Below are 27564 nucleotides of genomic sequence, written 5' to 3'. Positions count from 1 at the left end.
CCGGCACAAGGGTTATCTCATTGCGTAACCGGGGACTCCTATTTGGAATGATTGTCTGAAGAATTATTTATTATTATTTATTTATTTACGACATTTAGATGCCGCCCTTCTCAACCCGAAGGGGACTCAGAGCGGCTTACAAGATATATATACATACAATATATTGTGTATGTGTGTGTGTGTGTATATATGTGTGTATATATATTACTATATTGTACTATACCATTGTATTGTAATATTATGTGATATTATACACTATATAATATTATTATATATATAATATAATATATATAATATATATAATATATATAATATTATATTATAATATTATATATATTATATAATATTATATATATTATATAATATTATATTAATATATTATATTATACTATATAATATTACTAATATAATATTATACATTATATTAGTAATATTATAGATACTAATCTTATCTGCAAAGTGTGTATGTATGTGTGTGTGTATATATATATATACACACACATATTGTAATATTATTAGTAATATTATACACTATATAATATTATTATATATATAATATAATATATATAATATAATATAACATTAATATAATATATATTATAATATATTATATAATATTATTTTAATATATATACAAACATATAATATTATAATAATATTAATAATATTATATATTATATTAGTAATATTATAGATACTAATCCTATCTGCAAAGTGTGTATGTGTGTGTATATATATGTGTGTGTGCGTGTGTGTATATATATATATATATATATATATTACTATATTGTACTATACCATGATATTGTAATATTATTAGTAATATTATACACTATATAATATTATTATTATATGTAATATAATATATAAATATAATATAATATAATATAATATAAATGTTATATTATTATATAATATATAATATTATATTAATATATATATATATATATTATATATATATAATATTATAATAATATTAATAATATTATATAGTGTATAATATTACTAATAAAATATTATTTATATTTATTATATTAGTAATATTATAGATACTAATCTTATCTGTGTGTATATTATACACTATATAATATTATTATATAAAAAATATATAAATATAATATATATAATATAATATAATATATATATATATATATAATATTATAATATTAATAATATTATATAGTGTATAATATTATAGATACTAATCTTATCTGCAAAGTCCTAATCTCACGGAGGCCCAAGACCTTAAGTGGCGAAGAGGGGAAAGGAAGGGGCGTGAGGCTGTTAGGAATGGTGGGAGTTGGAGTCCAAGACACCTGGAGGGCCCAAGTTTGCCCATGCCAATCCTAGAGCCTCAACCAATCCAACCTAGTATGTGGCAGCCACAAAAACCAAGTTTCTGGAGTAGAACGATGACTTTCAAAGTAAGTTCTGCAGAAGTAAACAGGAAATTACACTTTCAAACCAGGAACAGAACATTTTGCAAATTTTGTCACAGAGTGATTGGACAGTCGGAGCTATCTTTTCCAGCCACCCTTCCTCCCTTTTTTCAGAGCTTCCATTTGGTGATCCCAAAAAAGCAACTGGTGGGCGCCTGGGCCAGACTGACCTCTGGGTAGCCTCCCACGTCGTGGACGTCGATCCCCAGGAGGTGCCCCAGGCCGTGGGGCATGAACACCGCGCCCAGATGAACCTTCACCATGTCGTCCACGTCTCCCCGGAGGATCCCGATCCGGGTGAGCTCTTCCAGATGGACGCGGTCGGCCAGACGGTGCATGTCGGGCCAGGCCACCCCTGGGAGCGGAGGAAGCAGGCGGTCAGTTGGCGAATGAGAACGGCCTTTGCAAAGCAAACCCAACAACAGCACGCTTCCCAAGGATAGAAGGATTCGGGATCTCTGATTAAGGATAACGTGAGCCAAACATTTGGGATTCTATTTGGTTTTTGCTAAAGATGAAATTCATCCTGTTCCATCTCGAGCAGGAAGTTTCATAGAATTATACAGTTGGAAAAGCACAATCAAAGCACCCCTGACAGATGGCCATCCAGCCACTATTTAAAAGCTTCCACCAGACTCCAAAGCAGAGAGTTCTCAAGATCAGGAATTTCCTCCAAAAGTTCAGATGGAATCTCACTTAACTTTAGATAGATCTATATATATATCTATATAAATAAAAATGTAATGTTCGTTTGTGGGATTAACAGAACTCAAAAACCACTGGAAGAATTGACACCAAATTTGGGACACAAGACACCTAAGAACCCAATATATGTCCTTCACTCAAAAAAATTTGATTTTGTCATTTGGGAGTTGTAGTTGCTGGGATTTATAGTTCACCTACAATCACAGAGCATCCTGAACCCCACCAATGATAGAATTGGGCCAAACCACCCACACAGAAACCGCCATGAGGGCCACAGCAACACGTGGCAGGGGACAGCTAGTCATCTATATAAATAAAAATGTAATGTTCGTTTGTGGGATTAACATAACTCAATTTGGTGTCATTTCACCAAATTGGATGAAATGACACCAAATTCGGACACAAGACATCTATCAGGCCAACAAGTGACCATCACTCATAAAAACACTGGAAAACACAGTAGAAGAGACTTAAAAAGCAAAAAACAAAAAAATACATTACAACACATCCACAAAACCAAATATATACACAAACACACATATATACACAAATATACACTTATACACATATCTGTATAACACACATAGAATCAAAGAATCAAAGAGTTGGAAGAGACCTCATGGGCCATCATCCAGTCCAACCCCATTCTGCCAAGAAGCAGGAATATTGCATTCAAATCACCCCTGACAGATGGCCATCCAGCCCCTGTTTAAAAGCTTCCAAAGAAGGAGCCTCCACCACACTCCGGGGCAGAGAGTTCCACTGCTGAACGGCTCTCACATATACACAGAATGTAAACATACAAAATACATATACACAGACTGGGCCACAGCAACGTGTGGCAAGGGACGGCTAGTATATACATAAAAATGCAATGTTTGTTTGTGGGATTAACAAAACTCAAAAACTACTGGGTGAATTGACACAAAATTTGGACACAAGACGGTTCTGGGTACCTTTCTGGCATACGACTTTTAAAAAATATGCTGCAAAAGTCATTTATTTCAACGAATGACCATGCTGCATCTTTGTTTAGCATGGGCGCACAGGCTTAATTCATGCAGAGGGCTTTTCAAAAGCCAACTTCAGCTTTACCTCCCTCCGCGGTCCCTTGAGTCATCCTCAGCAAGTCATTGGCTGAGCAAAGGTAACTGGGACTAAGGTTGATTATCGTCACTTGAGTCCAGTTTTGGCAGACTTGAGGCTCGAGTGTCAGCAGAGCCTGAAATCCAAGAGACGCTCTCCATTTAAGAGCATTTTGGTGGAAGAGAGGGGCCGCTTTTATTTTGGGAAGGAATGTGTTGAAAGCTGCAGAAGGGAGCTGCGCCAAAAGAAGCCCCTGCCCCACTTGTCAGTGGGAGAAAGGCCAGGGGCAAAAGGGACGAGCCAGCTCTGTGCACAGAGCGTAGGCACCACATCTGTTGGACATTAGCATCTTACCCAAATACCAGCGGCTCAAGGAGCCTCGTTGCCAACTGAAACCAGCCTGGAGGGACCTCTCAAGGGAAGGAGGCCAGATGATGCACATGGAGTCAACACTATGCGGACCCACAGAAATGAAGGAGTCGTTGATAAGGACACAGGCCCTGAATCATCTAGTTCAGGCATTCTCAAACTATGGGCATCCAACTATCAGAAACCCTTACTTACTTAGGCGATCTTTCATTGCCCAAGTAGGATAGTCTTCCAAGATCAGTGTACTAGTAGGAGCGTAGCAACTGTGGAGCCCTCTTCTTGACCCGCATCTTCTCCCACAGTGAGGGCATTGTTTCCAGGTGGAAGGCGGTCCCGGTCGGGGTTGGCTTGATGCACCTTCCTCTTGGCATGTTTCTCTCTTTCACCCTCCATTCGTGCCTCTTCAAATTCTGCAGCACTGCTGGTCACAGCTGACCTCCAGCTGGAGCGCTCAAGGCCCAGGGCTTCCCACTTCTCAGTGTCAATGCCTCAGTTTTTAAGGTTGGCTTTCAGCCCATCTTTACATCTTTTTTCCTGTCCACCAACATTCCGTTTTCTGTTCTTGAGTTTGGAGTAGACCAACTGCTTTGGGAGATGGGGTCGGGCATCCGGACAGCAGAGTTGATGGCGGAGGACCATCGCTTCAATGCTGGTGGGTTTTGCTTCTTCCAGCATGCTGACATTTGTCCGCTTGTCTTCCCAAGAGATCTGCAGTATTTTTCAGAGGCAGCGCTGATGGAATCATTCCAGGAGTTGCATGTGATGTCTATAGACTGTCCACGTTTTGCAGGCGTATAGCAGGGTTGGGAGGACAATAGCTTTATAAACAAGCACCTTGGTCTCCCAATTGATGTTCCGGTCCTCAAACTCTCTCTGCTTCATTTGGAAAAATGCTGCACTCGCAGAGCTCAGGCGGTGTTGTATTTCGGTGTCGATGTTGACTTTGGTGCATATCAGATATTTACATGACGATTCATAACAGTAGTAAATTACAGTTATGAAGTAGTAACAAAAATCATTTCATGCTTGGGGGTCACCACAACATGAGGAACCGTCTTAAGGGGTCACGGCATTAGCAAGGTTGAGAACCACTGGTTTAGAGCTTTATAGGTGATAATCTGCACCTTGAATTGGGACTGGAAACTTATCGGCAGCCAGTGGAGCAGTTTAAACAGGGGGGTTGACTGCTCCCTGTAACTTGCTCCAGTTAACAATCTGGCCGCCGACCTTTGCACCAGCTGTAGTTTCCGAAACGTCTTCAAGGGCAGCCCTACTTAGAGTGCATTACAGCAGTCTAATTTTGAGGTAACTAAGGTGTGGACCACCATGATCAAGTCAGACTTCTTGAGGTACGATCGCAGCTGGCGCACAAGTTTTATTTTATTTTATTTACTTTATTTATATACCACTGATCTGATATCTGCAGGCAGGGCGTTCCACAGCCGAGGGGCCACCACTAAGAAGGCCCTGTCTCTCGTCCCCACCAACCACGCCTGTGATGCAGACGGGATAGAGAGCAGGGCCTCCCCGGATGATCTTAGTGTCCTAGCCGGTTCATAGGAGGAGATGCGTTCGGAGAGGTAAGTCGGGCCAGAACCGTTTAGGGCTTTATACGCTAACGCCAGCACTTTGAATTGTGCCCGGTAGCAGACTGGCAGCCAGTGGAGCTGGCACAACAGAGAAGCAGTATGCTCCCTGAGTGCCGCTCCTGTTAGCTACCTGGCTGCCGAACACTGGACCATTTGAAGCTTCTGAGCAGTCTTCAAAGGCAACCCCACGTAGAGAGCACTGCAGTAGTCTATACGGGATGTAACTGTGCAAAGGCCCTCCCGGCCACCGCTGACACCTGAGCATCAAGCGTCAGCACTGAGTCCAGTAGGACCCCCAAACTGCGGGCCTGTGTCTCCAAGGGGAGTGTAACCCCGTCAAACACAGGTTGCCACCCTATACCTCATTCGGCCGAGTGACTGATCTGGAGGACCTCTGTCTTGTTAGGATTCAATTTCAACCTGTTGGCCCTCATCCAGCCCATCAGAGTGGCCAGGCACTGGTCCAGGACCCGAGGGGCTTCCTTGGATTTTGGTGGAAAGGAGTAGTAGAGTTGCGTGTCATCTGCATAGAGATGGCACCCAACTCCAAAACTCTGGATGACCTTGCCCAACTGTTTCATGTAGATATTAAAGAGCATGGGGGAAAGAATAGAACCTTGTGGGACCCCACAGGTCAAAGGCCATGAGTCCGAGAAGGTATCTCCCAGCTTCACCAACTGAGTTCGACTCTCTGGAAAGGACCGGAGCCACTGCAATGCAGTACTCCCACGACCCATTCCAGAGAGCCATCCCAGAAGGATACCATGGTTGATGGTATCAAAAGCCGCTGAGATGTCCAAGAGAACCAACGAGGTCACACTCCCCCTGTCAAGTTCCCTGTGGAGGTCATCCACCAAGGTGACCAAAGCCATCACTCCAGAACCTTGCCCAAGAAAGGGAGATTTGAGATTGGCTGATAGTTGTTTATTTATTTATTTATTTACTATTCTTGTATACCGCTGTATCTCAAGCCCGAGGGCGACTCACAGCGGTTTCCAAACAGCAACGACAATAAAAACAGCAGTAATTAATATACAATAACAGTTAAATTACACATTTCCCTTAATAACTAATAAACCATCATCAATACACAGTTATCACAATCGCCTCATCATCCAAGCGTGATCCAAATTCGTCGTCCATTGTTCCGTTCCTATGTTCAAATTGCCACAATTGCACTGAATTACTCAAACGCCTGCACAAACATCCAGGTCTTCAGCTTTCTACGGAATGTCATGAGAGATGGTGCCAGCCTAACGTCTACAGGAAGGGCGCTCCACAGCCGAGGAGCCACCACCAAGAAGGCCCTATCTCTCGTCCCCGCCAGCCGTGCTTGAGAGGCTGGCGGGATCGAGAGCAGGGCCTCCCCGGAAAATCTCAAAGTCCGGGTGGGTTCATAGGCCGAGATGTGGTCGGATAGGTATCTTGGGCCGGAACCGTTTAGGGCTTTATAGGCCAATACCAACACCTTGAATTGGGCCCGGTAGCAAATCGGCAGCCAGTGGAGCTGGTGCAACAGGGGGGTTGTATGCTCCCTGCGCTCCGCTCCTGTTAGAATCATGGCTGCCGCGCGTTGGACTAATTGCAGCTTCCGGGCCGTCTTCAGGGGCAGCCCCACGTAGAGAGCGTTGCAGTAGTCTAGGCGGGGTGTGACAAGAGCGTGGACTACCGTGGCCAAGTCAGACTTCCCAAGGTACAGGCGCAGCTGGCGCACGAGCCTGAGCTGTGCAAATGCTCCCCTGGTCACCGCTGAGACCTGGGGCTCCAGGCTCAGCGACGAATCCAGGATCACACCCAAGCTGCGAACCTGTGTCTTCAGAGGGAGTGCGACCCCGTCCAACAGAGGCTGTAACCCTATACCCTGTTCGGCCTTGCGACTGACCAGGAGTACCTCTGTCTTGTCTGGATTCAACTTCAATTTGTTCGCCCTCATCCAGACCGTCACAGCGGCCAAGCACCGGTTCAGGACCTGGACAGCCTCCTTAGTAGCAGGTGGGAAGGAGTGACAGAGTTGGACATCATCTGCGTACAGGTGACACCGTACCCCGAAACTCCGGATGATCTCACCCAATTCAACATTGACGAATCAAGAGATGCCTCTTTTGGAAGCGGTCTCACGACTGCCAGTTTTAGGCATGATGGACTTTGCCCTTGCTCCAGTGGCCTTGGGAAAAACTCTTAAGCTGACCTTCGGCAAGTTGCACACTCTCAGTCTCCGAGGAAGGCCATGGCAAACCTCTTCTGAACAAAACTTGCCTTGCAAACACATAGGTTGACCTTAGGGTTGCCTTCAAGGCACACGACAATGACAGAACCGCCTTATCCAACCGAGAAACTCTGCCAAACTGAGCTTCTAACGGATTTCTCCCCAACTGGCAGGAATTGGCATCCACCTCATTAGTCTCTCCCTTCGAGGCCCGAAGTGGCTTCCTCTGGTTTGAAGGGAGACCAAAGCAACTCCCCCAAAGCCGCCCCAGGACGAGGACCTGCCTCCTTGCCTCCCACGGGTTATGGAAACTTCATGAAAGGTGTGCGGAGACGCATTAATTTAGGATGCTCCGAGAGATGTCAGCCTACTCACTCCTCTTTCCCCCAAAGGCTCATCGTTTGAAAGAGAGGATCCAAAAGATAGGAGAGCGCACCTCATGATTTTTGCATGCAGTGAAGGCGCCGTGCAGATTTAATGACTGAAATCATCTCCAGCCCCCTTGAAAACCTCCCCTGCTTTCACCCAAAAGACACAAGGAAAGTGTTTTGCTGGTTTGCAACGTGGCTGGTGGGATTTCTGGCGGAGAGGCAGCCTTGGGGAAAACGCTCCTGCAAGAAGGCTGGCTCTGGGGATGGCAGGGTGGGCATTTGATGGGGTGCCTATGGGAGCCCCCTTCCTCCCCTTCCCCATTGGAGTCATGGATTGCATTTGTTGTTCAACACGCCCTGACTCTTTGCGCTGGGGAGGGTGCCTAGACCAGTGTTTCTCATCCTTCCTAATGCCGCGACCCCTTAATACAGTTCCTCATGTTGTGGTGACCCCCAACCATAACCCTCACATTATGAATCGCCATGTAAATAATGATCTGCAGGATGTATTTTCATTCACTGGAGCAAATTTGGTACAAATACCCGGTATGCCCAAATTTGAATACTGGTGGGGTTGGCAGGGGGATTGATTTTGCTATTTGGGAGCTTTAGTTGCTGGGATTTATAGCTAACCTGTAAACAAAGAGCATTCTGACCCCCACCAACAATGGAATTGAACCAAAGTTGGCACACAGAACTCCCATGACAAACACAAAATACTGGAAGGGTTTGGTGGGGATTGACCTTGAGTTTGGGAGTTAAAGTTTGAGGACCAGGACATCCGTAGGGATACCAAGGTGCTTGTCTATAAAGTTATTGTCCTCCCAATCCTGCTCTATGCCTGTGAAACGTGGACTGTCTACAGACATCACATGCAACTCCTGGAACGATTCCATCAGCGCTGCCTCCGGAAAATCCTGCAAATATCTTGGGAAGACAAGTGGACAAACGTCAGCGTGCTGGAAGAAGCAAAGACCACCAGCATTGAAGCGATGGTCCTCTGCCATCAACTCCGCTGGACTGGCCACGTTGTCCGGATGCCTGACCACCATCTCCCACAGCAGTTGCTCTACTCTGAACTTAAGAATGGAAAACGGAACGTTGGTGGGCAGGAAAAGAGATTTAAAGATGGCCTCAAAGCCAACCTTAAAAACTCTGGCATAGACACTGAGAACTGGGAAGCCCTGGCTCTTGAGCGCTCCAGCTGGAGGTCAGCTGTGACCAGCAGTGCTGCAGAATTCGAAGAGGCACGAGTGGAGGGTGAAAGAAAGAAACGTGCCAGGAGGAAGGCGCGTCAAGCCAACCCCGACCGGGACCGCCTTCCACCTGGAAACCAATGCCTTCACTGTGGGAGAAGATGCGGGTCAAGAATAGGGCTCCACAGCCACCTACAAACCCACAAAAATAGTCATCAAGGAAGGCCATCTTACTCGTCCAACGAGGGATCGCCTAGGTAAGTAAGTAAGTAAGTAAGTAAGTAGTTCACCTATATCTAGAGAGCACTCTAGACTCCAACAATGATGGATCTGGACCAAACTTGGCACGGATACTCCATATGCCCAAATGTGAACACTCATGAGGTTTTGGGAAAACAGACCTTGAGATTTGGGAGTTGTACTTGATTTATAGTTCACCTACAATCAAGGAGCGTTCTGAACCCCAACAATGATAGAATTCGGCCAAACTTCCCACACAGAGACCCCATGACCAACAAAAAACAATGTTTTCTGATGGTCTTTGGCGACCCCTCTGACACCCCTTCGCGACCCCTCCAGGGGTCCCAACCCCCAGGTTGAGAAACACTGGCCTAGACTCTATCAGGAGCGAACCAAGCAGTTGTATTGCATTAAAAACAAACAAACAAACAAAACACAAAGTTTGCAAACTTGGCATTCTATTCAATGTCCTTTGACCAGTATCTAGCCACTTGGAGTGCCTCTGGTGTTACTATAAGAAGGTGCATGTGCATGTGGCGGGGCTCAGGTTGCATTGCAGTAGGTGGTCTGTGCTTTGCTCTTCTCCACACTCGCATGTCGTGGATTCCACTTTTTGGCCCCATTTCTGCATCTCGTGATGCCAGAGCACAGTCTGTTCAGCGCCTTCCAAGTCGCCCAATCCTCTATGTGCCCAGGGGGGAGTCTCTCATATGGTATCAGCCATTGATTGAGGTTCTGGGTTTGAGCCTGTCGCTTTTGGACTCTCGCTTGCTGAGGTGTTAGAGCGAGTGTCTCTGTAGATCTTAGAAAACTATTTCTTGATTTAAGAACGGCTTGGGCCCGAGAAAGTTTTTCATTTTTCATTGTGACATAACGTTATCTTTATTTTGCAAAGCAAGCAGGAATTCATAGATCAATTTGCTAAAACCCATAGCTGGGGAAACCGAGTGCTTCTCATGCCGTTTCCTGCAAGCCCTTAAACCAGGCAAGGGCATATTTGGCCCTCCAGGTGAGACTCCTGGGCAGCTGCCTCTCTTTGCATCCTTAACCCTCGACTACCATTGCAAGGCATGCAACTACTCTGGCGTCAATCCAAAACTATTTTGAAATAGCTGGGCTACCCTGTCACCCACCCCTTTCCCATTGAAGACTCTTCGGAAACCCCCCAGGGCATCCCTCCTCTCAAAGTTTCCAAGAGATCCTGGAAGGCCAGGTTTGCAGAGCGGGACAGAGAACCCTTGGACTTTGGACCGCTGTCACTCCAGACAGATGCTGACGAGGCGTCTGCTGGCTCACGCCTGAATTGGTTGCCAAGGCAGATATGGCCCGATGGTGCTGAACTGGCTGCTGACCCCTCCAATTTGGCAGAGTAGGCTTCTACAACTTCTAAAACTATGACTCCCAGGACTCTGTAGCCATGCCATGCCAGACTGCATTCATTCTAGATCAGGCACGAGCAAATTTGGGCCCTCCAGGTGTTTTGGACTTCAACTCCCACAATTCCTCCTCCATGATGACAACAATCTTGGACAGCTGTGGCTCCCAAAGTGACCCATTTAAGGTGGAATCAGGAGTCAAACGGGGATGTATGATTGCCCCAACCTTATTCTCCATCTTCATCACTATGATACTTCACCTTGTTGATGGGAAGCTTCCCACCAGAGTGGAAATCATCCATCAGACAGATGGCAAGCTGTTTAATCTTAGCAGACTGAAAGCCAAAACCAAGATCACAACAACATCCATTATAGAACTCCAATATGCGCATTCAGAAGAAGACCTACAAGCCTCTCTAAACACCTTTGCAGAAGCATACGAGAAGCTCGGCCTGTCATTGAACATCGAGGAAACCAAAGTGCTCTTCTAGCAGTCACCAGCCAATCCCTCTCCAATGCCAGAAATACAGCTTAATGCTGTAATATCAGAAAATGTGGACCATTCCGTTCCCTTTTTAGCCAGCTCTCCACAAAAATCAACACTGACACCAAAATACAGCACTGCCTGAGCTCTGCAAGTGCAGCTTTTTTCTGAATGAAGCAGAGAGTGTTTGAGGACTGTGACATCCGTAGGGAGACCAAGCCATTGTCCTCCCAACCCTGTTATACACCTGCGAAACGTGGACTGTCTACAGACGTCACATACAATTCCATCAGCGCTGCCTCTGAAAAATCCTGCAAATTTCTTGGGAAGACAAACGGACAAATGTCAGCGTACTGGAAGAACCAAAGACCACCATCATTGAAGCAATGCTCCTTTGCCATCAACTCCACTGGACCGGCCACGTTGTCCGCATGCCCGACCACCGTCTCCCAAAGCAGTTGCTCTACTCCGAACACAAGAACGGAAAACGGAATGTTGCAGGACAAGAAAAGAGATTTAAAGACAGGCTCAAAGCCAACTTTAAAAACTCTGGCATAGATACTGACAACTGGGGAGCCCTGGCCCCTCAGCACTCCAGCTGGAGGTCAGCTGTGACCAGCAGTGCTGTGAAATTTGAAGAGGCACGAATGGAGGGTGAAAGAGAGAAATGTGCCAAGATGAAGGCACGTCAAGCCAACCCCAACTGGGACCGCCTTCCACCTGGAAACCAATGCCTTCACTGTGGGAGAAGATCCACAGCCACCTACGAATCCACAAGGAAACCCATCATGGAAGACCATCTTACTCATCCAATGAGAGATCGCTTAAGTAAGTAAGTAAGCTGGAAGAAGCAAAGACCACCAGCACTGAAGCAATGCTCCTTTGCCATCAAGTCCGCTGGACCGGCCACGTTGTCCGGATGCCCGACCGTTGTCTGGATGTCTTCCACGTTGTCCGGATGTCTTCCAAAACAGTTGTTCTACTCTGAACTCAAGAACGGAAAACGGAATGGACCGACCACGTTGTCCGGATGCCCGACCACCGTCTCCCAAAGCAGTTGCTCTACTCCAAACTCAAGAACGGAAAATGGAATGTTGGTGGGCAGGAAAAGAGATTGAAAGACGGGCTCAAAGCCAACCTTAAACACTCTGGAATAGACACCGACAACTGGGGAGCCCTGGGCCTTAAGCGTTCCAGCTGGAGGTAAGCTGTGACCAGCGGTGCTGCAGAATTTGAAGAGGCACGAATGGAGGGCGAAAGAGAGAAACGTGCCAAGAGGAAGGAGCGCCAAACCAACCCTGACTGGGAACGCCTTCCATCTGGAAACCGAAGATGGAGATCAAGAATAGGGTTCCAGAGTCACCTACGGACCCACCAGCAGGAAGACAATCCTATTCAGATAACGAGGGATCGCCTAAGAAGAAGAGTATTGTTTGTGTCCAGTTCTCGACTGGGACCACCTTCCATCTGGAAACCGACAGAAGGCAGTGGGAAAATATACAGGTCAAGGATGGAGCTCCACAGTCACCCACCCACCCAACTTGGAGGACAATTTTACTCGGACAACGAGGGATCGCCTAAGTAAGTACCAGCTATTAGGAATTGTGGGAGTTGGGAGTTCAAAACATTTGAAGGACCCAAGTTTGCCCACGCCTGATTTAGATGCACCCCTTGCCCAGTTCTCTGCTTGCAATTGGGTGAAACATGCTTGGACATGCCTTGCACACTTGGTATTTTTACAGCCGTCGGCCTGCAATCTCCGTTTGCTCCAGGCGAGTCCGAATGCCATGTCAGCTCAGCAGGGAAAGGGAGGAAGGGGGCATCTGAGGTTGTCAAGAAATAGAAGACAACTCCTTGAGGTTGCCAAGTTGGCTCCTGGCTCCCTCGTGCTCCCAGGAGAGGACAGCGAGACAAAGAGCTCTTAATCGGAACGCGAGGAGGAGGACAATGCGACTCATGGCGCAAAGAGGTTGGCTTTAGTGCAGCAGAGCATTGAGATGCACCAGGGAGGAAATTAAGACGTTAATTACAACTGGAAGGTGGCGGGGTGGGTCTTCTGCCCTCAGGGGAAGGGCCACCAACCCCGGCTCCATTAGGTTCCTCCTTTTCCCCTGGTTGCCCTCCATTCCTGGTCCTTGGGATAAGAACTAGGAGCACAGTTGTGGATACGATTTGTTGTTGTTCATTCGTTCAGTTGTTTTTGACTCTTCGTGACCTCATGAAGCTGGGGGTGGTGACGGCCCACAGGGAGCATACGCCAGAGCTCCCTGTGGGCCGTCACCACCCCCAGCTCCTTCAAGGTCAATCCATTCACTTCAAGGATCCCATCCATCTTGCCCTTGGTCGGCCCATCTTCCCTTCTCCTTCCATTTCCCCCAGCATCATTGTCTTCTCTAGGTGACCTCATGGACCAGCCAACGCCAGAGCTCCTTGTCGATCGTCACCACCCCCAGCTCCTTCAGGGTCAATCCAGTCACTCCAAGGATGCCATCCATCCATCTTGCCCTTTGTTCGGCCCCTCTTCCTTTTTCCTTCCATTTCCCCCAGCATCATTGTCTTACCTAGGTGACCTCATGGACCAGCCAACAGCAGAGCTCCTTGTCGATCGTCACCACCCCCAGCTCCTTCAGGGTCAATCCAGTCACTCTAAGGATGCCATCCCTCCACCTTGCCCTTGGTCGGCCCCTCTTCCTTTTTCCTTCCTTTTCCCCAGCATCATTGTCTTCTCTAGGTGACCTCATGGACCAGCCCATGCCAGAGCTCCTTGTCAATCGTCACCACCCCCAGCTCCTCCAAGGTCAATCCAGTCACTTCAAGGATGCCATCCCTCCATCTTGCTCTTGGTCGGCCTCTCTTCCCTTTTCCTTCCATTTCCCCCAGCATCATTGTCTTATCTAGGTGACCTCATGGACCAGCCCACGCAGAGCTCCCTGTTAGCCGTCACCACCCCCAGCTCCTTCAAGGTCAATCCAGTCACTTCAAGGATGCTATCCATTCATCTTGCCCTTGGTCGGCCCCTCTTCCTTTTTCCTTCCATTTCCCCCAGCATCATTGTCTTCTCCAAGCTTTCCTTTCTTCTCATGATGTGGCCAAAGGACTTCATCTTGGCCTCTACTCTCCTTCCCTCCAATGAGCTTTAGTCGGGCTTTCTTTCCTGGAGGATGGACTGGTTGGATCTTCTCGCAGTCCAAGGCACTCTCAGCACTTTCCTCCAGCACCAAAGTTCAAAAGCATCTCTCTTCCTTCGCTCAGCCTTCCCGAAGGTCCAGCCCTCACATCCGTAGGTGACTCTGGGGAATATACCATTGCTTTGACTATGCGGATCTTTATTGCCAGTGTGATGTCTCTGCTCTTCACTATTTTATCGAGACTGGACATTGCTCTCCTCCCAAGAAGGAAGCGTCTTCTGATTTCCTGGCCACAGTCTGCATCTGCACTCATCTTTGCACCTAGAGACACAAACCCTGTCGCTGCCTCCACATTTTCTCCCTCTATTTCCCAGTTGTCAATCATTCTTGTTGCCATAAACTTGATTTTTGTGATGTTGAACTGCAACCTAGCTTTTGCACTTTCTTCTTTCCCTCTTGATTAGAAGGCTCCTCAGCTCCTCCTCGCTTTCAGCCATCAAAGTGGTATCATCTGCATATTTAAGGTTAATTTTTCTTCCAGCAATTTTCACCCTCAGAGAGCACTGTGGACTCAAACAATGATGGATCTGGACCAAACTTGGCACAAATACTCATTATGTCCAAATGTGAACACTGGTGGAGTTTGGGAAAAATAGACGACATCTGGGGGTTGTAGTTGCTGGGATTTGTAGTTCATCTACAATCAAAGAGCATTCTGAACTCCATTGACAATGGAACTGAACCAAACCTGGCACACAGAACTCCCATGACCAACAGAAAATACTGGAAGTATTTGGTGGGCATTGACCTTCGGTTTGGGAGTTGTAGTTCACCTACAATCAAAGAGCATTCTGAACCCCAACAAACCCCACCAACGATGGCATTGAACCAATCTTAGCTACACTGCTATATAAGCCCCCCTTCCCAGTGGCACAGTGGGTTAAACCACTGAGCTGCTAAACTTGATGACCGAAAGGTTGTCAGTTCGAATCTGGGGAGTGGGGTGAGCTCCTGCTGTTAGCCCTAACTTCTGCCAACCTAGCAGTGTAAGAACATGCAAATGTGAGTAGATCAATAGATACCATTTCGGCAGGAAGCTAACAGCGTTCCATGCAGTCCTGCAGGCCACATGACCTTGGAGGTGTCTAGGAACAACGCCAGCTCTTCGGCTTAGAAATAAGCACCACCTTCCAGAGTTGGACATGCATGGACTTAATGTCAGGGGGAAAAAGCCCTTTACCATTATTATTATTATTATTATTATTATTATTATTATTATTATTGGGTTGTTGTAGGTTTTTTCGGGCTATTTGGCCATGTCCTAGAGGCATTCTCTCCTGATGTTTCGCCTGCATCTATGGCAAGCATCCTCAGAGGTAGTGAGGTTGGGTTGTTGTAGGTTTTTTCGGGCTATATGGCCATGGTCTGGAGGCATTCTCTCCTGACGTTTCCAAGCATCCTCAGAGGTAGTGAGGTCTGTTGGAACTAGGGAAAAGGGTTTATATATCTGTGGAATGACCAGGGTGGGACAAAGGACTCTTGTCTGCTGGAGCTAAATGTGAATGTTTCAACTGACCACCTTGATGAGCATATAATAGCCTGACAGTGCCTGGAGCAAACTTTTGTTGAGAGGTGATTAGATGTCCTTGTTTGTTTCCTCTCTGTTGTTTTGCTGTTGTAATTTTAGAGGTTTTCTACGCCATTATATGCTAATCAAGGTGGTCAGTTGAAACATTCACACCTAGCTCCAGCAGACAAGAGTCCTTTGTCTCACCCTGGCCATTCCACAGATATATAAAGCCTGATTCCTAGTTCCATATATATCTGTGGAAAGACCAGGGTGGGACAAAGAACTCTTGTCTGCTGGTGTTAGGTGTGAATGTTTCAACTGACCACCTTGATTAGCATTTGATGGCCTGGCAGTGCCTGGAGCAATCTTTTGTTGAGAGGTGATTAGATGTCCTTGTTTGTTTCCTCTCTGTTGTGAGGTGGTTGTTGTTGTTGTGGTGGTGGTGGTGGTGGTGGTGGTTGTTGTTGTTGTTGTTGTTGTTATTATTATTATTATTATTTAGATGTGTCCTAGAATGAATTCGAAGTCTTACTCTCCAGAGTCAAGTGGAAACCTTTACCTTTACACTGCTATACAATCTAGTTCAAATCAGATAATCTGGATTATCTGGCAGTGTAGAAGGGGGCTAAGCCTGCTTTTTCAACTGTAGAAGGAAGTGAATGTTTTAAATCAGCGCTGGGAATCATGTGGGGACGTTCCCCAGCCTCGGAGGAAATGTGGTTTGGCCAGTTTCTGGGAAATGGCACAAAAATACTCATAAAAAGTGACCGGAACAGTCACCTGGGGCCACCTTCAAACCGGCTTTTCCGCCGCGAGCAGATGCCTCTCTCTTACCTGGCTTGAGGGCCTTCATGACAGCTCGGGAGGACTTCAGGACTGCTTCGTAGATGGCCCTCTGGTCCGGAGTGAACGTCCCGTTGGCCGGAAAGGTGCAGGTGATGTCCGAGCCGTAGCAGTAGTACTCCCCTCCCATGTCGAAGAGGCTGCGGAGGAGAAGAACAGGCAGAGCCCAGGTGGGACATCAGCATCAAGAGGTAATGGCATTGTGGGAGAAGGCGGGATATTAAAATAGTATGGGTCGCATGGGCATGTTTAGGGTTGTGGCACAGCTGGTTGGGAGTCACCTGCATTAAAATCCCTACTGACAAAAAAGCCATGAGTTCGATGCCAGCCCAGGTCAGAGTAAGCTCCCGACCATTTGTCTAGCTTGCTGTTGACCTTTGCAGCCCAAACGACAATTGCATCTGTCAAGTAGGAAATTTAGGTACCACTTATGCAGAGAGGCTAGTTTAACTAATTTACGACGCCATAAAACTCTCCAGCAGCGTGCAAAAGAATGAGGAAGTACTCCATTGGTGTCACAAGTAGACGGTGAAGCAACAGCTCCCCCGGTGGCCAAAATTCGAAGCATACTCTCATGAAGCTGGAAGTTAAATAGCCTCTGTGTGTGTGTCTATATATGTTGTGTGTCTATGGCATTGGATGTTTGCCATGTAGATGTGCATTGTGATCCACGCTGAGTCCCCTGCGGAGTGAGAAGGGCAGAATAGAAATATGTAAATAAATAAATAAATAAATAAGTAGGAAATTTAGGTACCGCTTATGCGGGGAGGCTAGTTTAACTAATTTACGACGCCTAGTTATGCAGGTACCGCTTATGCGGGGAGGCTAGTTTAACTAATTCACGACGCCATAAAACTCTCCAGCAGCGTGCAAAAGAATGAGGAAGTACTCCATTGGTGTCACAAGTAGACAGAGAAGCAACAGCTCCCCCGGTGGCCAAAATTCGAAGCATACTCTTATGAAGCTGGAAGTTAAATAGCCTCTGTGTGTGTGTCTATATATGTTGTGTGTCTATGGCATTGAATGTTTGCCATGTAGATGTGCATTGTGATCCATGCTGAGTCCCCTGTGGAGTGAGAAGGGCAGAATAGAAATATGTAAATAAATAAATAAATAAATAAATAAATAAGTAGGAAATTTAGGTACCGCTTATGCGGGGAGGCTAATTTAACTAATTTACAATGCCATAAAACTCTCCAGCAGCGTGCAAAAGAATGAGGAAGTACTCCATCAGTGTCACAAGTGGACGGTGAAGCGACAGCTCCCCCGGTGGCCAGAATTCAAAGCATACCCTCATGAAGCTGGAAGTTAAATAGCCTCTGTGTGTCTGTCTATATATGTTGTATGTCTATGGCATTGAATGTTTGCCATGTATATGTCCGTTGTGATCCGCCCTCAATCCTGTGCGGGGTGAGAAGGACTGAATAGAAATACTGTAAATAAATAAATACATAAGCATTGTGACAGCCACAAAAATATGGTTTCTGGTGTATGGCAACTATTTTCAATGTAAGGACCGCATAATTAAACAGAAAATAATACTTTCAAACCAGAAACAGATTTTTTTTTTCAAATTTTGTTACATAAGTGTTATTGAAATTCCTATCTCCTGCCATATGTCATACAATCTTGGGCAGTAATAGTGTCAGAAGCAACTTCAGAAACTGCAAGTCGCTCTTGGTGTAAGAGAATTGGCTGTCTGCAAGGACGTTGACCAGGGGATGGCCAGATGTGTTACCATCCTGTGGGAGGCTTCTCTCGTCCCCGCGTGAGAAGCTGGAGCTGACAGATGGGAGCTCACTCTGTCTCACGGATTCGAACCGGCAACCTTCAGGGCACAAGGGTTTATGACATTTATATGCCACCCTTCTTACCCTGAAGAGGACGCAGTGCGGCTTGCAAAATATATCTATCTATCTATCTATCTCTCTCTCTCTCTCTCTCTCTCTCTCTATCTATCTATCTATCTTGCAAGCCGCACTGAGTACCCTTCAGGTATATATATATTGAAGGAATGAATATATATATACACACACACACATATACACAATGTAATATATTGTATGTATGCATGCATGTATATTTATGTATACACACACACACACTATATATATATATATATATATATAATATTAGCATAGCACACTATCAGTATTAAATATTACTATATTGTACTATAACATGTAATGGCTAAAGTATTTGAGTTGGATCTCTTATTGGAGCCAAAGTCCTCCCTTTTTAATGCAACATTGCCCTCCTCTGGACAAACACTGCATTGGATGTGTTGTCGAAGGCTTTCATGGCCAGAATTGCTGCAATGAAAAGCGGGAGTGCTGGCTGAAAGGGGAGTGGGGTGAGCTCCCATCTGTCAGCTCCAGCTTCCCAATGAGAAAAGCCTCCCACAGGATGGTAAAACATCTGGGTGTCCCCTGGGCCTTTACCTTTACCCTCTTAGTAAAGGTAAATATAATTATAATATCATATTATGTGTATTAGTATAATATTGTATTACATTGCAATATTAAATATATTATATGTATATACAATATATTACATTATATTATACTATATTAGGTTGCCCCCCTGACATTAAGTCCCGTCGTGTCTGACTCTGGGGGTTGGTGCTCATCTCCATTTCTAAGCCGAAGAACCGGCGTTGTCCATAGACACCTCCAAGGTCATGCGGCCAGCATGACTATACATACAATATATTATATTATTAGCATAGTACGATATCAGTATTATATATTGCTATGTTGTACTATACCATTATATTTTAATATTATTCGTAATATTAAATGTAATATAAAATATATAATAATGATTATATATTATTAGTATTAGTATAATGTTGTATTACATTACAATATTATAAATATTATATGTATATACAACATATTATATTATATTATATTAGGCTTTCCCCTGACATTAAGTCCAGTCGTGTCCAACTTCGTGGTTTGGTGCTCACCTCCATTTCTAAGCCGAAGAGCCGGCGTTGTCCATGGACACCTCCAAGGTCATGCAGCCAGTGGCATGACTGCATGGAGCGCCATTACCTTACTACCTGAGCAATACCTATTGATCTACTCACATTTGCATGTTTTCGAACTGCTAGGTTGGCAGAAGCTGGGGCTAACAGTGGGAGCTCACCCCGCTCCCCGAATTCGAACCTGTGACCTTCGGTTAAGCAAGTTCAGCAGCTCAGCGGTTTAATCCACTGTGCCACTAGGGGCTCCTAGGCAATGTTCTTGCAGACGGCCAATTCTATTACACCAGAAGCGACTTGCAGGAAGGAAGGGGGAAGGAAAGACAGAAGGAAGGAAGAAATGAACAAAGGAAGGAAATGTTCTAGAGGCATTTTCTCCTGACACCAATATATAGATAGATAGATAGCCGGAATCACTGGGTTGCTGTGAGGTTTTTGGGCTGTCTGTCCATGTTCCAGAAGCATTCTCTCCTGACGTTTCACCCACATCTATGGCAGGCATCCTCAGAGGTTGTGAGGTCTGTTGGAAACTAGGCAAGTGAGGTTTTATATATCTGTGGAATAATGTCATGGGTGCGAGAAAGCTAACACTTCTCAATAAAGGATCCCCCAGGCAGGAAACAGCCAGGCTTTGAAGCTGCAAGGCTTTTCAATGCTAATCAAACCGGTCAGTGGCAACATTCACACTTGCCTCAAGCAGAGAAGAGTTCTTTCTCCCACCCTGGACATCATTCTACAGATATATAAACCCAATTTTCCTATTTCCAACTTCCTCACATGCTCTGAGGGTGCTTGCCATAGATGTAGGTGAAATGTCAGGAGAGAATGCTTCTAGAACATGACCTCACAACCTTTGAGGATGCCTGCCAGAGATGTGGGCAAAATGTCAGGAGAGAATGCTTCTGGAACATGGCCAGACAGCTCGGAAAACTCACATTGGATATTTTAATGTACTTTTCTCCTCTAAAGACGAGTCTAGGAACTACAATTCCCAGGATCCCATAGTACTGAGCCATGGCTGTTAAAGTGGTGCCAAACTGCATTAATTTTGAGTTGCTGTGCATTTTTTGAGCTGCGTGACCATGCATTCGCTCCTGACGTTTCACCCACATCTATGCCAGCATCCTCAGAGGTTGGCTGCAAAAGATGTGAGCAAAATGTCAGGAGAAAATGCTTCCGGAACATGGCCATACAGCCTGAAAAACTCACAGCAACCCAGTGATTCCAGCCATGAAAGCCTTCGATAAAGCATTAATTCTAATATAATCAGCCAGAAAGCAGAGATGTTTCCTTATGTTTGATGTTCCAATTGATGGGTTTTCGCATCTTTTCACTCCGTGCAGCAGCATGGATCCGTGTCAATATGAAACAGGGGAAAGAGGTGGGTTTTGTTTTGTTATGTTGTGAAATAAGAATGGAAACGTAAGACTAACCCCTTTTGGGTTCATGCACAAAGAGTGGCGCCTGGGGCCTCGGCGTCTCGAAAGACGGTTTCCTCTAATAGACGAACGCAAACAGCGCTGGCACATCTTTGCCAAAACGGCGTATTTTTGAACTGGGCCCAAATATTAATATTCAGCAAGGTGAGAATATACATTTAAACAACGGCAACGACAACCTGCTTTTGGGCTAGAAAACCTACCAAATGGCGCTGTTGCGTTTCCTCTGGAGGGAGCGTACCGGAAGCGAAGGACGGGGATCAAAGGGCTTCCGATAAAGACTTCCCATTCCTAATTTCTGCTGAGCAAAAGGAACATTGCACCTCATGCTGCAATTTGCAGAAACAGCTGAGCAAAGGTCTGGAAGCCAACGTTCCTGATGAAGAGCGGCTCAGGGACGTTTGGTTTGGAGAAGAGAAAGTCAAAAAGGGACATGATGATGGCCATGTTTATAGAATCATGGAATCCTAGAGTTGGAAGAGACCTCATGGGCCATCCAGTCCAACCACCTGCCAAGAAGCAGGAAAATCCGTTCAAAGCACCTGTTGCACTCCAGGTCCAGAAGAAGCCCTCTGACTTAAAACACACAACACAAAGAGTGAAGAATCAAATCTTCTTTTATTAAAGCTTAGTAAATAGCCAGAAGAAATAAATGTTTGTAAGAATATCAGAACATTGGGCTTGTCGATTCTGGCTAATCTCCAGGTCCAGAAGAAGCCCTCTGACGTAAAACACACCACAAGAAGAGTGAAGAATCAAATCTTCTTTTAGCCAGAAGAAATAAATGCTTGGTTTCCAAATGATGCCTGATCTGACAAGATTTTCTACAGGCAAACCTTAAATCCCAAAAACTGGTTTCGTTTCCCCCCAGTCTTTTGACTTTAATTGACGAATCCTTTTGATCTACGTAAACATTGGCCCTCTTGTTGATTCTGGCTAATCTCCAGGTCCAGAAGAAGCCCTCTGACTTAAAACACACCACACGAAGAGTGAAGAATCAAATCTTCTTTTATTAAAGCTTAGTAAATAGCCAGATGAAATAAATGCTTGTAAGAACATCAGAACATTGGGCCTCTTGTCGATTCTGGCTATTCTCCAGGTCCAGAAGAAGCCCTCTGACTTAAAACACACCACACGAAGTGTGAAGAATCAAATCTTCTTTTATTAAAACTTAGTAAATAGCCAGAAGAAATAAATGCTTGTAAGAACATCAGAGCATTGGGCCTCTTGTCGATTCTGGCTAATCTCCAGGTCCAGAAGAAGCCCTCTGACTTAAAACACACCACACGAAGTGTCAAGAATCAAATCTTCTTTTATTAAAGCTTAGTAAGTAGCCAGAAGAAATAAATGCTTGTAAGAACATCGGAACATTGGGCTTCTTGTCGATTCTGGCTAATCTCCAGGTCCAGAAGAAGCTCTCTGACTTAAAACAGTCCACAGAAAGAGTAAAGAATCAAATCTTCTTTTATTAAAGCTTAGTAAATAGCCAAAAGTAATAAATGCTGTAAGAATATCAGAACATTGGGCCTCTTGTCGATTCTGGCTAGTCTCCAGGTCCAGAAGAAGCCCTCTGACTTAAAACACAACACAAGAAGAGTGAAGAATCAAATCTTTTAGCCAGAAGAAATAAATGCTTGGTTTCCAAATGATGCCTGATCTGACAAGATTTTCTACAGGCAAACCTTAAATCCCAAAAACTGGTTTCGTTTTCCCCCAGTCTTTGACTTTAATTGATGAATTCTTTCAGAACTATGTAAACATTGGGCCTCTTGTCGATTCTGGCTAATCTCCAGGTCCAGAAGAAGCCCTCTGACTTAAAACACACCACACGAAGAGTGAAGAATCAAATCTTCTTTTATTAAAGCTTAGTAAATAGCCAGATGAAATAAATGCTTGTAAGAACATCAGAACATTGGGCCTCTTGTCGATTCTGGCTATTCTCCAGGTCCAGAAGAAGCCCTCTGACTTAAAACACACAACACGAAGTGTGAAGAATCAAATCTTCTTTTATTAAAGCTTAGTAAGTAGCCAGAAGAAACAAATGCTTGTAAGAACATCAGAGCATTGGGCCTCTTGTCAATTCTGGCTAATCTCCAGGTCCAGAAGAAGCCCTCTGACTTAAAACACACCACATGAAGAGTGAAGAATCAAATCTTCTTTTATTAAAGCTTAGTAAATAGCCAGATGAAATAAATGCTTGTAAGAACATCAGAACATTGGGCCTCTTGTCGATTCTGGCTAATCTCCAGGTCCAGAAGAAGCCCTCTGACTTAAAACACACCACACGAAGAGTGAAAAATCAAATCTTCTTTTATTAAAGCTTAGTAAATAGCCAGATGAAATAAATGCTTGTAAGAACATCAGAACATTGGGCCTCTTGTCGATTCTGGCTAATCTCCAGGTCCAGAAGAAGCCCTCTGACTTAAAACACACAACACGAAGTGTGAAGAATCAAATCTTCTTTTATTAAAGCTTAGTAAGTAGCCAGAAGAAACAAATGCTTGTAAGAACATCAGAGCATTGGGCCTCTTGTCAATTCTGGCTAACCTCCAGGTCCAGAAGAAGCTCTCTGACTTAAAACAGTCCACAGAAAGAGTAAAGAATCAAATCTTCTTTTATTAAAGCTTAGTAAATAGCCAAAAGTAATAAATGCTTGTAAGAATATCAGAACATTGGGTCTCTTGTCGATTCTGGCTAGTCTCCAGGTCCAGAAGTCCTCTGACTTAAAACACACCACATGAAGAGTGACGAATCAAATCTTCTTTTATTAAAGCTTACTAAGTAGCCAGAAGAAACAAATGCTTGTAAGAACATCAGAAGGTTCCAAAAAGTATTAGTCCATAAACAGTAGTAACCCAAAGCAATGTCCACACAAGAAATAAAGGCAATCCAAGACAGCATTAATCCAGACAGGAATCCAATAGGATGCAAAGACAATCCAAAAAGCTAAAAAACTCCACAGAAACAAGACCCCTTGAACAAGACTTCCATGGCAGAAGAACTTGGTTTCCAAACGATGCCTGATCTGACAAGATTTTCTACTGGCAAACCTTAAATCCCAAAAACTGGTTGCGTTTCCCCCCAGTCTTTGACTTTAATTGCAGAATTCTTTTGGATCTATGTAAACATTGGGCCTCTTGTTGATTCTGGCTTATCTCCAGCCCTCGACTCTGCTTATCTGACTCCTCATTAACTTTAGCAGGTGCCAGATTGTTTTCCAAACTAGAATCTGGAGAGCTCACAGAGGGAAAGAGTAAACCTTTCTCCCAACGTCTGACAGAAACATTCTCATGAGAATCTGCCCTTTGCACCGAAGCCTCTCTGTCAGTATCTGCATGAAACTCATTGACCAAAGTGTCTCCATCTTGCACCTCAAAGTCAGTCCCAGCATCCCGCACATCAGAAGCAACAGGGGACTGATTTCCTTCCTCATTACCAACATCAGACACAGAAACATTGGGAGACTGAAACACAATCACAGGTTCAAGCACAGGCTCAGGTTCAATCACAGGCTGAGTCCCAACAGCACCCCCAACAGATGGCCATCCAGCCTCTGCTTCAAAGCCTGCAAAGAAGGAGCCTCCACCACACTCCGGGGCAGAGAGTTCCACTGCTGAACAGCTCTCAGAGTTGGGAAGTTCTTCCTCAGGTGGAATCTCCTTTACTGTAGATTGAAGCCATTGCTCCATTGCGTCCTAGTCTCCAGGGTAGCAGAAAACAAGCTTGCTCCCTCCTTCCTATGACTTCCTCTCACATACTTATACATGGCCCTCATCATGTCTCCTCTCAGCCTTCTCTTCTTCAGCCTAAACATGCCCAGCTCTTTAAGCCGCTCCTCCTAGGGCTTGTTCTCCAGACCCTTGATCATTGTAGTCGCCCTCCTCTGGACACATTCCAGCTTGTCAACATCTCTTTTCAATTGTGGTGTGAAAAGAAGCAGGGAAGTGGAGGGATGATTTATTGTTGGCACCAATTTGAAAGGAACCAGTATTCAGGAGATTTTACTCCAGTTCCCAACTTTAAAAAGGACTAGCCGATTTGCAATGGAGGTTGCCGATTAGGAACCAAATTTACCATCAAGTTAGAAGGGAGGGTGTTTAATTGCACCTCCTCATTTATTAAGAAAGTAATAACTTAGTAGTAATTACACTGTATATACTGTAGTGTGACTGGAGAGAAGAATGTAGATTTATTTGGTTACTTTTCTCTGCGTTTCTGCCACCACGTGAGGTAATATTGTGAGAAATGGCACTTTATACCCAGAATAGGCGGAACTGAGGCGATCTTCAAATAAAAGTTAACAATTTTATTAAGTACACAGCATGTGGTTGCAAGACGTAACTTTTCCTTGTTGCACTTGGAATAATACTTGTAACTTTAACAGTTCATTCTTTCAAGTAACACAGTATCTTTCTGACGTAGAGCATTTGTTTCAGACAAAGTTTCCATACAGGGATGTTTCCCTTAATTGATCCTCCCTAGATCAAATACTAAGTAACCTATTCTTTAGCCTCTCCTTAGACTAAAGAATACCAGCTATGTTTCATCATTTGGCTGCACTAGCCTGAGAAACTTCCAATAGCCAAACCCAGCTTTTCAAAGCCTCAAAGTTTTGCTTCAGAAGTCACTCCGCCACCTTTCCTTTCCTTCTCTCTCAACTCTTAACTCCTCACTCCTCTGAACCTAACTCCTGACTGCTCACTCCTCTAAACCTAAACCCTAACTGATTTTTAAATGCCTTTTTTCAAACTCTCCCCTCTAAGCTCCTCCCACTTCCCTCTCTCCTGCATCGGTCTCCATGGCAACGCACATGGAGGACTCCTCTGACTTAGGTCGCTCCAGCATTACTGCAGCCCATCTAAACACAAATACAGTTAAAATCATACAATTTATAATCAACTCCTGTACATGGTGCCCAGATTCCAGATTCCCTAAAAAGGCCATCATATAAAATGACTCTGGTGACCAGAAATGTCATTTCCTTGACACAGTGAACCTGGAAGGATCAAAGGTGTATCTCCAGATCCAACACAAAGCATGGCTTGATGGCCGCATTCCCACCACCGCAAGCCCATCTCATTCCTGCCTCTACTTTGCAAGAACCGCCCGCGTCTCTCTCCGTCGAAGGGGAAGGAGTTTCCCTTTTGGAGATCAAACCGGATTGCCGAAACCTCCGGCGTATTCGTACCGAGCCTGATATTGGGGCAGGCTCCTTCAGAAAAGGAAGATGCGCCAAACCTTGAGTTCTACAACACCGCTTTCAAAAAGAACATGTGTTTTCTTTTGCTTAAGGGATTTCCGCACAAAGAGCCCGGTACCTCTCTGCCGGCTGCCGGAGGAAACGTATGTTCAAATGGGGGATTACAAAGGGAACAAGGAAGACTCTTCGAACGTGACGGCTTTTGTTTTGCAACCGCGATGCAAGATCAACCCGCAACCTCTGATCTTGCTTTCTTTCCCCCGCTTTTTCTGCTGTGATATTTGAAGATTGGTACTTGGGAATGGGAAGGAGAGGCCTTGGCTGTTTCTGAACGACACAGAGTGTTCTCCGAATTTTTGGATCAAGACGCCTATGGATTGCTTTGCATGGAAGAAGCAAACAAAGGCCTCAATGCCATGTTGTTGTTGATGCTATAACAACAACAACAACAACAACTGCATCAGGAGGCACATCATCAACAACAACAACAACAACAACTGCATCAGGAGGAACATCGTGTCCAGATCCAGGGAAATTGTCATCCCAGTCGGTTTGGCTTTGGTCAGAACGCATTGGGAACGACTGCATCCGCATTTGAAGAATTCATTGCACAGAAGGGTGACTGTGGGATGCTGTGTGGTTCTTGCAGGCCCTCGCCTGGCCCACGACCTTGGGGCGGGGCCAACGGAGGCGGCCTCGCGACCCCTCCGAAATGGCCAGGCGACCCCCCTAGCGGTCGCGACCCCCAAGTTGAGAACCACTGGGTAAAGGTTTTCCCCTGACATTAAGTCCAGTCGTGTCCAACTCTGGGAGGTGGTGCTTATAACAAAAAACGAGAGGCTGGAGACTTATTAATGTTATGTCCGAGCAGGATGGATCTTCCCAGAGAGTTTCCTTTCCTTAAAAAAAAAAAGAAAAACCAATGTGTTCTAGCAGCATTCTCTCCTGACATTTTGCCTGCACTTGTGACTGGCATCTTCAGATGATCTTGTAGTAGTCAAGCAAGTGGAGTGTAATAATAATAATGATAATGATGATAGTAATAATAATTATTATAATGATGATAATAATAATAATAATAATTTGACTCACTGCCACATTGTTGGATTATCAAATGTCTAGATGTCATCGGAGTTTGTGAAAATATTAGAAAGTTCACCGAAAATGTGATGAAACAATGGAGAACTGAGTTGTTCGTGGGCAACGAAAGCTATGGAACTGTTAACATCAAGAGAGGAATATTCCAGGGCGACTCACTGCCATCACTGCTGTTCATCATTGCAATGACCCCTTTGTCAGTCATTCTACAGAAAACAAACCTGGGCTACCAAACA

At 45.0% G+C, this 27564-nt stretch overlaps 1 protein-coding gene across 1 annotated transcript in view; it reads right to left on the bottom strand.

Moving 5' to 3' along the window:
* Positions 1–27564, bottom strand: part of PEPD (peptidase D) — a 210081-nt gene that overhangs the window by 15377 nt on the left and 167140 nt on the right. Inside the window, exons 12-13 of the mRNA XM_060788158.2 lie at positions 16594–16742; positions 1610–1794 (exon numbers count right to left, since the gene is read on the bottom strand). Coding sequence (XP_060644141.1) covers positions 1610–1794; positions 16594–16742 — 334 coding nt within the window. The remainder of the gene's footprint in view (positions 1–1609; positions 1795–16593; positions 16743–27564) is intronic.

This window comes from Anolis sagrei, chromosome 8 (assembly GCF_037176765.1).
Source record: "Anolis sagrei isolate rAnoSag1 chromosome 8, rAnoSag1.mat, whole genome shotgun sequence".
Classification (NCBI taxonomy): domain Eukaryota; kingdom Metazoa; phylum Chordata; class Lepidosauria; order Squamata; family Dactyloidae; genus Anolis; species Anolis sagrei.
Note: the sequence above shows the minus strand (reverse complement) of the source record. Positions and strands in the feature narration are given on the sequence as shown.